At 39.9% G+C, this 13,627-nt stretch overlaps 1 protein-coding gene across 20 annotated transcripts in view; it reads right to left on the bottom strand.

Moving 5' to 3' along the window:
- The window catches only part of SOX5 (SRY-box transcription factor 5), a 609,758-nt gene that overhangs the window by 128,704 nt on the left and 467,427 nt on the right, over nucleotides 1-13,627 (bottom strand). For all 20 annotated transcript variants that reach the window (XM_042050099.1, XM_042050094.1, XM_042050095.1 and 17 more), the window contains 2 exons: nucleotides 12,451-12,623; nucleotides 9,938-10,006 (listed from right to left, as the gene is read on the bottom strand). In XM_042050099.1, the coding sequence (XP_041906033.1) occupies nucleotides 9,938-10,006; nucleotides 12,451-12,623 (242 nt within the window). The remainder of the gene's footprint in view (nucleotides 1-9,937; nucleotides 10,007-12,450; nucleotides 12,624-13,627) is intronic.

The raw sequence follows: 13,627 nt of genomic DNA, 5'->3' as shown, positions 1-13,627 counted from the left end.
CAACGAACTGCCTTCCATTTTAATTCGCACTTTGCAATTCAGTAGCAGATAAGTGGCAGAAACTGGACAACTAAAACAAAACTGTTCCCCTTGGCCTCTTGCACAGTGAGCTCATCTTGTCTCTTAAGCCATACAGGGTAAGGCATCATCAGTTTTTGGACACCAAATGTCTGAGGAAAATCCAAGGTGGTGTAGACAATGGTGTTGATTCAATAGGTGGAACCACGCTCCTCCCTCTGAGTAATTTGAAACCATTATCCCAGGAGAGTTTGAAGTGCTCTGTTTGAATGAGCCATCAAAACACAGTTGGGACCACTTAACATGGCAAATGGTGAATCAGAAAAGCAAGTCATTGGCAGTAGGAACTAAATGATCCTCTAATTTCTCCCTCTTGACACAGGTATGGGTGCTGGTGGCAACCTCAGAATGCCAAACATAATCTCTATCTCGAATATAGCCATTTTGGCTAGAAAAGCAACCATTTTAGATAGAATCAGCTGGGCAGAATAAGATGCCCAGTGCTTAGAATCATAACAAAATACAGTGGTCCTCATACATCAAGAGTCCCAGTAAGAGTTGTAAACCTGGCAGCAGTTTTTTGGTTTAGTGCTAATGGACGCAGATCAACACTGTTCTGTCCAAATTCCAATTTGGGATATTGCACACTACTTGCTTGTGTCTCCCTGTCCTCCCATTGGAGATTCCCATCCCATCTCAGCTCTGAGTACCTGTGCTTGTATGTCTAACTCCTGCTAAGGCAGGGTGAAATGTCACCACCTCTACTGGACCAGCCCAACCCTACACTGGTTGACACCACTGTCATTACAGTCAGGACAAGAAAATATACCCGCATACTCTTGCAGGTCAGAATCTCCTAATATACGTATCACTAAATAGTAACATTAACAAACATTCACCAAAAAAAATTACATCCTCTATTCATGCTATGCATCACTACAAAACACAGTAACTCCTAAAGAAACCTTAAGAACCATTTTCTGAGTAAAAGCCATGCAATCCCAAGCATATTCCATAATATTGAAGAGGAAATAAATGAGATCCGAATTAAGCCTAGAGTTTCATTCTCTTTGGGATCCTTCAGGATGTCCTGTGCCACATAAACTAAGTATTACTTGGCCAACAGGGTCAAAACCTGCCAATTTAGAGAAATCACCAGAATAATATGCAGGTGTGAATTTTAAAGATTTGTTTTGTTCTGGGCGGTGAGACCCTACAATAAATGCTCTCCAAATACGCAGCCATCTGAGTCATTTTGCAACTGGTGACCCTTATAATGATGTTCTCATTTTCAGAGCCAATGTGATGCCACACAGCGATTTGTCTGTTAAATTGAATTTTTGCCTCTAGATAGATAGATAGATAGATATAAAGTTTATTTTGAAATGTCTCCTAGTGCTTCTGAGCCTGACTGATGTGAGATGTTATTTTGAACATGCCAAAGCATCTGAACGGCTCCAGTCCTTTCTTTTCAGTGTGCATTCCTTGATAAGTGGCAAAGCTTCCCACTTATCAGTCACTCAAAGTGACTGTGGCTGTCAGTTGTGTACAAAGCGCAATCAGTTTGGAAGAAGAGACACCAGCATTTTTCTTCTCAGTTTGAAGCAAACACGTTTTGACTGCTAGTCATTCAATTTTAAAGCATTTTCAATTAGGGGCGGATGAAGATATAAAGAAAACACATCCTAAACACCTCTGCCAGCCAGCAGTAAAAAATTTATTGTTATCTTCTGCTTTACCTTACTGCAGAGGCAGCAGTACCAGCCTTTTTTTGGCTGTACAACAAAAGTGCTCAGGATTGCACACACTCCACACAGACAAGATCACAGTCATAAACAGATCATGCTCAACTTCTCCAGTCACTTATACATGGTACCTTCTGCTCCTGTGCCTCTGCTGCCTGCTGTGCAAATACCTGCATGGGCACACAAATGTACACAGAGCTCACACGACACCCCATGCCACCCATTCTGAACACAAACATTCACAAAATGACATATGCTACTCTACAGCCAATAAAATGCCAAACAAAACCGTTAATAAGGCCATGGAAATACAGACAAGGAGGGGAAAGGGAGGGCTGGCAGAAAGGAGAAGTTGCTGTGGGAAAGGATGGGCAGCTGCATAAGAAAGGTTACTCAGTAGCAGGCAGCTGAAAGTGAAAGAAAATGGTCAAAGTCGATGGGTGAGAGATGCAGAAATTGGAGAGGGGATCTGAGAACAAAAAGAAGGACAGGGCCCTGGAATGCCTGCTGAGGAGAGAGAGACCAAGATGAGGCCTTGGAGCACGATGCTGCCAGCTGCAATGACTGGATTTGACTGCTGGCCTTTTTCTTACAGTCTTAGCTGGATTATTTTGGGTGTTTCAGTGTTCTGGTTTTTAATAAAAAAAGTTTCTGGCCTTCCCTTGTGATTGTGTAAGAGAATTGGAAAATGGGAACACTGAAAGCTTAGCAACAGAAAGTAAATTAAGAAAAGATGCTAAAACAGCAAGAAAAAAGTCATGAAGTTCAAAACCATGTTATAATTTGAGAACATTTGGACCAGTAACACTGGAGAAAGCAAGTGCTATTGCAATCAAGTAGCTCAGCATAGGCAAAAAAGGTGATTTATCTCAATCAAACATGCCCTTGCATGTTCAATAAACTCAAGTTCACAGAATCACAGAACATTCCAAATTTAAAGGGACCCACAAGGGGTTCAATTCTTCAGGGAATGACCCATATGGGGATCAAACCCCCAACCCTGGCAATGTTAGCACCATGCTCTGACCAACTGAGCTCACACAAGTTTTAAACAGATACTCCTGGTTTGCACTGGCACAACTACACCAGTCAGCAAATTCGGATCATATAAGGGTATAGAAAGGGCCTGAGACCAAACTACCTACAGAAACTTGCTATAAGGGCCATCTTAGGAGTTAAAACCGTGGTACCTTGGTGCAAAATGATACTCTGCACTGAAAGAAGTACAGATAAAGATCTCAACAATCTTTTTCATAACTTAACTTTCCTGGTAATGGAAGAAAATGAAGGCCCACAGGCTAATCAAAAGTCCAGTCTAATAAAAATGTTATTTGCTGAAGTTGAGAGAACAGAAAGCAATTAGCTCATTCTGACTGATTTTTCTTTTTACTCCTTCCTTTCCCTATTTCCTCCATCAGACTCTTATTTTGGTTGCATTTTTTGTTTGTTCGTTTTTGTGTATGTGTGTGTGTGGTTTTGAATAACTTCTTTCCCAGGGGATTTTTCCTGCTCAAGGGACAGGCGAGTTATTCTGATAACTGATAGGACATCAGCTGCAGAGCTTTGTGAGGAACAATTGTTTTGCCTCTTTGCTGGCAACCTCAGTGCTTTGGGAAGAGGTTGCAAAGTCATGGGAAAGGCTGTAGTGTGACTCCTTTTTGGGTCTCACTGAATCCAGTATGCCCATGTTTATAAGTTGCAGGGAAACAGCTGTTCCTGACACATGATGAATTTGGACAAAATGTCCCCATATCCACAAGACTGTTCAGTTTGACTGTGCAGTCACAGCTTGTCATATCAACACTGGCAAAACAAAACAAAAGAAAAAACAAACCATTTCAGTGGACAGAGCCTGTTCTAAAAGCGTTTTGCCGAGTGAGGAGGAAGATACTTTCTCACAGTTTCCTACTGAAGAAAGGTCTCATTAAATTCCCACTAATAATGAACAAGAGCCTTTTCTCCATGTTCAGTGGGAGTTGGATCAGGCCCTCACTTCAACAGCTTTATTGTCTTTTCAAGGAAACCTTTTGTCCTCACCTCCCTCTGATATGCAAAGAGGACTCTATGGAAAAACTAAACCGTTCTGCCTTGCAAGGACTTGCAAAGGGGTCGTAGCACCACAAAGCACTGCTCCACTGTCACTGACTTCTCAGAACAACAGAATTTCCAGGGAAAATGGGAATCCAGAAGCAACAGGCATTATTAGACCTGTAACCAAGCCCTTGTGTAGCAGTTGCTCATTTTGTGTCTCCAGTGAAGGACTCATTATCTCCATCCCTTCAAAGCCTCTAGAGAATTCTGATTACAGACATGTGAGAAGTTGGGAACCAGGAAAGAAACGCCCCAAGACCTTGTGGCTGCATGAGGGACACTGACAGGACAAGGATTACAAATAGGGATCTCTACACTCCTTACTATAAGCCCAAAGTTCTCCAAGTATTTAGCTCACATAGCGGCCTGCTGGAGTTTGTTTTCCAGCAGGAGACAGAAAATGAAAGGATAAGCCATGCTGGAAGTATGATTTAAGAGTTCAAACTTGTTTGGGCAGGGAAAAAATCTTCACATTTCTTTTTGTACAATCAATTAATCTGTGTCTTCTCTCAACAAGAGAGAGAAATTGGTACCTTCTACAACAAAACAAAAAGAACACAAACAGGCCTAGATATCATGCAGCCAGCTCTGGATAACAGATGATTGCTCACCTGAGGAGTTCAAAACAAACAACAAATCTAAACAACAAAAATTATTGCCATAACTGCGTGGGTAAATGATGGTATCTAAAACACTCTGGAAGCAGGTTTCTACTACTGTTTTGGAGGACTGGAGTCAATCCAGAACCTCTTGCTGCTTGGAAAGTTTTGACAATAACAACTGTGTCATTTCAAAACTTTGCATGTTAAGCTTAAGAAATATTTTGCTGAACTGCTGTGTAACTCAGAAACCAAATAGTTCTTTCCTCCCCAAAAATATAGCTACATTTTGAAAAGTAGATTGGGCTGAAAAATGGACTAACCATCCTGCAGGAAATTCTAAGGTCAAGATTTTATTACATTCCAAATTGGAACAACATCTTAAACCTCAGAAGGTAATGAGAATGGGAATATTCTGATTTGAGAACATACTAGTGCAGCCAGGCCTCTCCATCTACCAACACAAGGGAAAAGGGACCCAGCCAGCTGACAGCAGGTGGGAGGATGGAAACCTGGATCCAGACTCACAAAGGAAAGTCTTCTTTGGAGCTGGGAGGACATGCAGGGCAGCAGAGTGATTTAGGAAAGCCAGAAAGTTTGCAGCCCCAAGGCGCACGATGCCAGGAGGGCTTTGCTGCCCACACTCCCTTCCAGACAAGCTGCTGAGGGTCTGCAAAGCTTGAGGCCATCGAGGCCACAGCAAACTTTCCACCTAAGAGCTGGCAAAGGCACATCCCACCTGGCAGGTGTGATACTAAAAGGGTTAATTCAATTTTTACTGTGCCTGTGAAACTTTTAGCAGAGAAACAAGGCCTGCAAAAGCTGCTTTCAGCAAGGATGGTTGGGAGGTAAGAAGAAGACATCAGGCCCAAGAATGCAGTGATAGACAAAACAAAGGACTGAATCTCTGGGAACTTGGGGTGAGACTTATGGTAATGGAGTAAATTGTACCATGCATGAAGAGACTGTATATAAGTAGCCCTCTTGTAGAATCATCTTCCCACTTTAGGTTAGAATCTCCTGTGTGCACCTTCAGGCCTGAATAAAGTGATTCCCTCTTTAACATAACTTTAGTGTTGGAGAGATTAATTCCGATATTTCAGGCATTTGATAACAGGTGCAGTGGGGCCAGAGACACTTCTTCCAGCTTTGCATCAGAATTTAGTTGAGATCCCCTCATTCTCGGAGGTCCAAACTTTCTCACAAAAAAAAGGGTCCTATCAAAACGTCTGCTCTAGCTCTGAAGGAAAATGAAAACCCTCTACTAAAACACACAGTCATCAAATGGTTGCTGTCTGACAGGAACGGCTCTCAAGCTTCAGAAAGCACTTGGTTCTAGGGCTAAGTATGTCGCTCAGAAAAGAATACAAATTAGTAACCAAGTACTGACAGTATTAAACTAAGAAGGTCAAACAAAACTGTGGCCTAAATGTTAGAAACACTGTAAAGCAGCATTGTTGCTTCCTGCTGCTTTGAGATCTTAGTTTTACATTATTGGCAACCTGAAGTGTTCCAAGATCTTGAGCTGGGCTCTCCAAAAAAAATTTTGACTAAAAATCAGAACAGATTAGAAAACAGCATTTGGCCTCCGTTTTGTTTGCCTTCTAATTTTGGAACTTGTAGTGCTCATGGTTTCAGATTTTGCCTGGAAATATGAGAGCTGGAAGTTTACATTTTAGAGAAATGAAAGCTGGCATTTTTGTCATCACATGACTCCAAGAGCTGGGGCTTGAGGGAAAAACATAAAACATTGTCAGGTTTTCTACAAAATTGTGAGATTAGCAGTATCAGTTTTATCACAATTTAGGCTGCAAGGTTGACCTATTTTATCAACAGTGCCCTACTGAATATGAATTGCTTTATGAATTTTAACAACCATATTTCATTTTAAATATAGTTCAATTAAAGTGACATTCGTCACTGAGCTTCAAAGCAAACCCTTCCATCATCATCCTGGGCTAGACTTTTTCTCTGAGCAAGTGAACTGCATGGTTCCTCCAAACTTTGTGTTTCAGAGACACCCTTTGAAGGAGGACACCACTGGGGTGTACTGGGGGACTAGCTCAGCATCATGAACATCTTCCAAGTTTCTTCCACTCTCTGCCCACCTGACGTGATAGCTACAGAGCCCCAGACTTCCCCAGGTTCTAGACTAAGAGCACTAGGAAGCAGATCATGGCCTCACAAAAGATGTGTAGGTAACCAGGAGAGTTCTCTTGAGGCCCTGAAGGACAAAACCAAACTGAATCCAAGAACTTTCTGAGATGTGCTTGGTGTCAGCCTGTTCTACAGCTGCAAATCACTACCATTCTAAAATACAATCTGAAATCTTTGGGATTGTTGAAGCACAAGAGCTGACAAAACACACATTCCAGTTCAATTTCTGGTAAAACAGCAAGACTGGGTGCAGGGGAGAAGACCACAAATACTCAGCAAGCAGAAACTGTTCCAGTGAAAACCTTACACACAAAGATTAGGCAGAACAGAAAGCAGTGTGCATGGGATGATGCATTCCAAAGTGGCATAAAATCAGATGGGGGAGGTTAGTTAATTATTCAGAGAAACTCAAAACTCTTCACAAATTAGGTCTAGAACATCCTGAAAAGTAGAAAAAAATTATAAACATCTGCCAAAACACAAAATCCCATCTAGATCACATTATAACATTTTGAGGTCATACAGATTCTCAAATTTAATCCAATCTGCAACTTTTCTCCAGTTTACTTAACTCTCTAAACAAACTCCTACCCTTCTGATTTAGTGACACCTCCTTCCAATTAATTCAGAAGAGATGGACTTGGAAAGACATAATGTCAATTAGAGACTCACATGCCAGGTAGATTTTTCTAAGCTCAAGGAACTAAAGCATCTTTCTCCAACATCAAGAAATGCTAGTTTAATTGAGCTGTAGTTACACTGAGCATTTGCAGTCTTCTAAGGAGGAGAGAGACGTCACAATCTCTCCCTGGTAGTGTATTGTGTATCAGAGATTGTGTGATGGGGTAAGGAGAGAGGGAACTGTTTCCAAGTTAGCGCACTTAGAGAAAGGACTCATAAATCATGGGGTCAGCCAGGTTAGGCTTTTTTTAACCTTAGGGTATTATGCTTTCAATACAATATTTCAATACCTTTTTTCTGTGTAATAATTTATCTGGAATTATGGCAACCCTTACAATCTTAGAAAGAAATTGGCTCAAGTAAAATGATTCCTTTGTCATAAATAAATTGTGTTCATAACTGCAGCATAATCATTCAACTGCAGGTAAGTCAAACAGTTATCCCGACTCTGTAGGAATATTTCCCTGTCAATAAATCTAATGCTATTTAAAATCTTCAGGCTGGTGTGACAGAAGCCTGTTAGATTAATTAGGGCAAGGTCAGAAAAGCTGAACTCACAGCTACATTCTTGTCACAGTTTTGTTCCACTTACCATAACCCATAAGCTGACTGTAAAGTCACTCACCATTTTAAACATGGGCATGTTATGGTGACTTCATTGACTTCATTTATATACAAAGGATGATTTCTTTAAGAATTGTTTCTTCTTTGACAGTCAACTAATTGAGGAGAAATGTCTTTCTTTGTATTCACTGTCAATAAGGATTTTTTTATTTTTAAATGTTTTTCCCTTCAGAGTTATGGGCTTCAACCAGGTTTCATGAGACTTCAGGATCGTACAGGCACAGAACTGTCCAGATTGCAGTTCTGTGCAGTATAACCAAAATTTCACTACAAACAGATCAGCTCTGTGGGAATGAGAGAACAGTATTCTCTCTGCCTGTTCAATTCTTGACCTTTCTTGTCTGACCATCCAAAAGGAGGTTGCCACAAATCTGGGGTTTGTGTGAAGTGGACCCTGGAGGTGAAATTCTGACCTCGTCAGGGTCAATATTTCATCTGAAATCCCTTGAGACAGACCTCCAAATCATTTCTAAGGATTGCAGCTTCTATCAGATGGTAGTTGGCTGACTTTCATTTACTACTGACTTAGGTCAAACTTGGACCAGGGATCAAGAGATGAAAGGCTCTATATCTCATTATCAATAACCAGGGTTTTCTTCACTACCCTGAAAACAACATACTTCATTCTTATCTACAAGGCGTTAAAACTTAAAAGGGTTGGGGTCAAATTATGTTACTTCAATTTATTTTTATTCACTGTTTATGAAACAACTTCCTCTCTTGCTGCCATAGCTAAATGCTACAAATATAAATATTTTCCTTGCTATTGTACAGGTTCTGCTATTGTTTTTCTTTTAAAGTCTTATTAAAGATGCAGCAATAAAGAAAACTCCCTTCCACACACAAATTAAAAAAGAAAAAATAGAGTACAGAGGTTGAGGCCAAACCAAGCCTTACCAATCTCAAAATTATTTTCAGCAAAGCACATCTTGTATAGAAGTTGCCTTATAACAGAGGGGTGGACCTTTCCAGGAGTTTTTCATAAACACGCAAGTCCTGATACAGACAGAATGTCCTCTGAAATGACAGAGCCAAGTTTTCTTCTAGTGTGAAGCCATACAGCTCTTCTGATTTGGCTGGAATTAAGTTTTCTTAAATGGGTTACAATTATGATTGATAGTTTTAGGCAACTCACTCTGAAATACTGAAGAGAAGCTTTGGAAGGAGAATCCTGTTGCTACTGAACAAACAGAACACAGTCTACAGCAACTTGCAATGCGCTGTACAAAACTGCATAATTAAACAACCAGAGATTTTACCCTGATCCTAGATATTTATAAGAAGTCAAACCTCTCCTTTGTTATTCTGGGAAAACCTTCACAGGCAAACTGATTTGCATTGTTCCCAAAACAGGGACAGGCACATGGAAGAAAAGTAATGAAATACAGTCGATGGCATGAAAAGAAACTTCTGAATACATTAAGGAAGAAAGAGGCTAAATAAAGTTTACTGGTTATGCTGGTTTAACAACTTTTTCTACTACTGGGAATAAACCTGTTGATACCTAGAACTAACACAGTTGCTCTCTTGAATCTAACCAACCTTTTGACTAGTTCCTCACTCAGATAATACTTCACCACAAATAAAAATTTCCAGACTGCCAGCACCTCAGGCAGAGCGAAGAAGGTACACTTGATTATCAATCACTGAAGAGTACTGCTTCAGCAAAACCTCAAAAACAGAGCTGTAGGACATCAATTCCAAACAAACTCTTTCTGGCAATGCTTTTGTCACTCCTGAGGAAAGAGGATTTGGCCCTGCAAATGTTTGTTTGCATGACCAGCTCCTCTAACATCTTCTTCCTGATCCCCTAGGAACCGTGTTAATCATATAAGGCCTTCCAGAAACTGACCTTTTTTGCTAAATGACGGGTAAAATCCTCATGTGTTTCCATAAACAAGATGCCAGCCAACTGCAGAGATTCTTAAAGAAACTATGGCAATAACGGCTGAAGGAAAGAGTGGGGAAAGGGAAAGGAAGAAAGAGACATAATAGGGGCATGGGAGGAGATGTGTCTCTGACCTGGATCTGTTGCTGAAGAAGGTTAATTTTGTGTTGCTGCTGCAGAAGCTGCTGCTGTTGTCTTGCAATCTGTGGAGAAATTGCACAGAAGAAACATGAGATACAGATCACCATTCCCAGAGTTTGTCCACAGGAATCTTCCACCTTGTTTAGTTCTTTAAACCTCTCCACTGAGCTAAGAAACCTTCAAGTGCAGGTGGCAGCAGCTTGGACTGTTGCTGAAGCAAGGGGCACATGTTCAGTAACAATTAATTGCTAGTGCTAGTGGGAAAGCTGTGCTGGATATGAAGACAAGGACCTATGCAAAAACTTTACTGAAATGGCACTGCTAAAATTCCCCAGGAGAGAGAACAGTACTAGCAGAGAAACTGGAAAATAGTGGAGGAAGGCAGAAAAGGCAAAAAAGTAGGATGGCCAGAAATAACTCTTCTGTTTGGCATCACCTGCTCAAAAGTTCCAAAAAAATGGCAATCTGACACCATGGAGGAAAGTTCCTAGTGTACTTTTTTTTATGCAGAAACAGGCACAGAGGGACTGGAACTGAGTTTGGAAAAATCACAGGCTCTTCAATGTGTGCATCAGCTGCAAGAAACTAAAGGCGCAGGGCAAGGCTACACAGCTCAAATCTAAAACCAGTTTATGGAAGTGGATGGAGTCATTCAAAGTCTCCTCTCAAAGCCAAGTGCAGTTTTCCATAAGGACTTCCACCCTCCCTCTCCACTAAATGATTGTGAATCCTACTGTAGACACATTTTACACACAGTGAAGGAAAAAACAGACATTAACAGAATGGAATTAAGAGCTCTAAAGGCTGGAGGTAGATAAACCATTCTCGAACTTAAAGAACAAATTCGAAAAATTTTCATTTAAGTCATCACAAAAGCTCTGCTCTCATGAACAGCCAGTGCAGCAGTACAAACATTAGAAGGAGCTCTGCTCTTCCCCTGTGTTATGTGTACACTTTTCAGGATCAGTTGGTAACTTATACATACTTACTGGGAGAAATTTTGTGCATTCTTCCCCTTAGGTATTTTTTTTCTGTTATTATTATTAGACTATTTGCATAAGAAACACTCATTCATAGTTAGCTCCACATCTAACAGATTAAATAAATGTTTTCCTTCTGGACCCTTTCTTTAAGAAAGAAAAATAATTTTTTCACTACATTTTTTTCAGAGTTTAGATAGTTTAATTTCTGCATAATACAGAAGTATACACAATTTCTTTAATTAAAAGAAATCCTAGTTATCCTAATTTTTTATTGCCTTTTTCCATTGTCTTCATTTTCTTTTTCCATTGTCTTCATTTTCTTTTTCACTTTCAAATCCCTCAGCCATTCTGGCAGTAGTGACTTTAAAAGGCAGGGCAAAGGGAATAGCTCATATAGGACGTCTCCTTGTGAAAGAATCTTGCCAATTCCACCTTCACTCCTTCATCTACCTTTGCCATTTTAACAACAGCATGATACAAATTCTCCAGCTTAAAGTAAGTCACTTTTGTTCTCCATGCGTGGGATTTCAGGTGTGAGGCCAAAATACCCTTTGTTTAAGATAAGGCTTTAAATAATTAAAACCAGGGAAAACCAAGGCTTAAATGTCTGAAGGTATCAGCAGTGGTTTAGAAATCTTAAGACTTGCTTAAGTACAATACCAACACTGAATATGACAACTATGACAGATTTCAAAGAATTTTGTGAGTTTCATAATACATAGCTGCAATTCTGTGATAAAATTTTAAACTAGGTATCTAAATATTCTCTGCTCATGGTCAAGTACAAAAGCGGATTTTAATTTCTGCTAAAATCTGCACAGTGCAAATCTGTGAGCAAAGTTATGTTTTTGCCTATAATGTTGTATGCCCGTGTATGCACATTGGAACTGATCACATGTGACAACCATGCCTGCATTTCCAGTGAAGGACATATTTGCAAGAACTGAAAATCAAACCACTCACATGTAAAAGAAAAAAAGTCATGCTTGTTCACTGACTTTATATTATTCTCTGCTTTTTTCCCCAGCTGGCAAAACCCAACGTTTTCACTTCTCACATTACAATCCAAGAGCTGCATTTTGTTCTTTTTATACCTATTCAGTATTACTGAATTCAAACAGTTTTGGTGGGTTATTCATGAGGGCTGAATTTGCCTGTTTATTTACAGATAGTTAAAAAACCCAAACCGTATTGAAAGAGAATACAGAATTGCAGAATATTCTGAGTTGCAAGGGACTCACAAGGACCATCAAGTCCAACTCTTAAATGAATGGCTCATGCAGGGGCTGAACCCACAACCTTGGCATTACTGGCACCAGGCTCTGAACAACTCCAAGATGGAGATATTGCAAATTAAATCATTCTTCTGGTATGTTTTTGTTCAAACTTTTTCACCTTGGAGAACAAATGGAAAAAATTTTGGGTGCAGAGTGACTTTTGGAGTATGAAGCCTAAAAGATAAACTGCTAGAAAGTCCTGCTAGAAAATTATTTAAGTTGAAAACCACTGTAATAATCACTCACCTGTTCTTGTTGCTGCTTAGCCAGCTCCATTTGCTGGCGTTGTTTCTCGATCTGAGATGCAGCCAGCTTCTTCTGTTCATCGTGAGCTGCTAGCAGCTGTTCCCTCAAACTGGTCAGCTGATTGATCATACCCATGAGCTGCCTTTCTTTCTCAGCGAGGCTTTCTGGAGTCCCTGGGCATCATATGGTGGGGGAAAAAAAAAGGGTAAAGAGAAGAGAGGAAATTTTGAGCAATCCAGCCTTTTTTTTATTTTGCAGCTTTACTGTAAGCAAAGTTTAAGGAGAACCAAAGAGCAGCAGCAGCATATTGCAATATGCTGCACACTAAGACCTGTTCCTCCATAGGAAAATGAGCCATGGAGGATAAATCTGTACACAGGCTTTGATCTGGTGTCCCCCTTCAATGTTTCTTTGCCCTTTCATCTATTTTCCACTGCCTTTTTGTCAGATTAATAAAGTGAAATAATACTGCCTATTTTGAGAAAGTTTCAAGTTTTAAACACTGGGGATCAAAATCAACCCTTCCAGGTTTGTAAGACAACTATATTTATGTCAGAAACTTAGGACAAATATACAGTTTCTGTAACTGTCAAAGCACTGATGCAGGGTGAGTATTAACATCCCTCTGTAACCTGTTATATCATCTACAGCTGCCCTGATTAGGATTAAATTATATAGTATTTAAATTGTTAATAACTCCTATTGCTGTTGCTGCCACCAAGGTGCACTTTTATAGGAAACAGTCTTTTATAAACATATCAGAAAACCTGAGTTAAACACAACTCACCATCACTCTCATTTGTACTGCTACTAGATGTTTTTCAATAGTAGAGTTCATCAGACACAGACAGAGGAGCTCACTACCTCACTTTCATAACTGTGCTGAAAAAATTCTTTTTCTACCCAGAAGGACAGTGGTTATAAGGGACGAGAAGAAAAAATTCCAAGAAAAATCAAAAGCTATGAATCATACACTACAAAAAAAAAAAAACCAAAAAAACCCCACCAAAACAACAAAAAAAAAACCAAACAAAAAAACCCAACCCCCCCAAAAAAACCACCAAAAAAAAAAACCCAAAAAAGAGGCACTTTTAATATATGCATTTGACTGTGAATTTAAAAGACCTGAAAATATGTGTAGCAGCTAATCCACAGATATCCCCAATACCACCACACC

Source organism: Corvus kubaryi, unplaced genomic scaffold, assembly GCF_017639235.1.
Source record: "Corvus kubaryi isolate FWS band 111438036 unplaced genomic scaffold, C.kubaryi_AGA036_p1.0 72, whole genome shotgun sequence".
Classification (NCBI taxonomy): Eukaryota; Metazoa; Chordata; class Aves; order Passeriformes; family Corvidae; genus Corvus; species Corvus kubaryi.
Note: the sequence above shows the minus strand (reverse complement) of the source record. Positions and strands in the feature narration are given on the sequence as shown.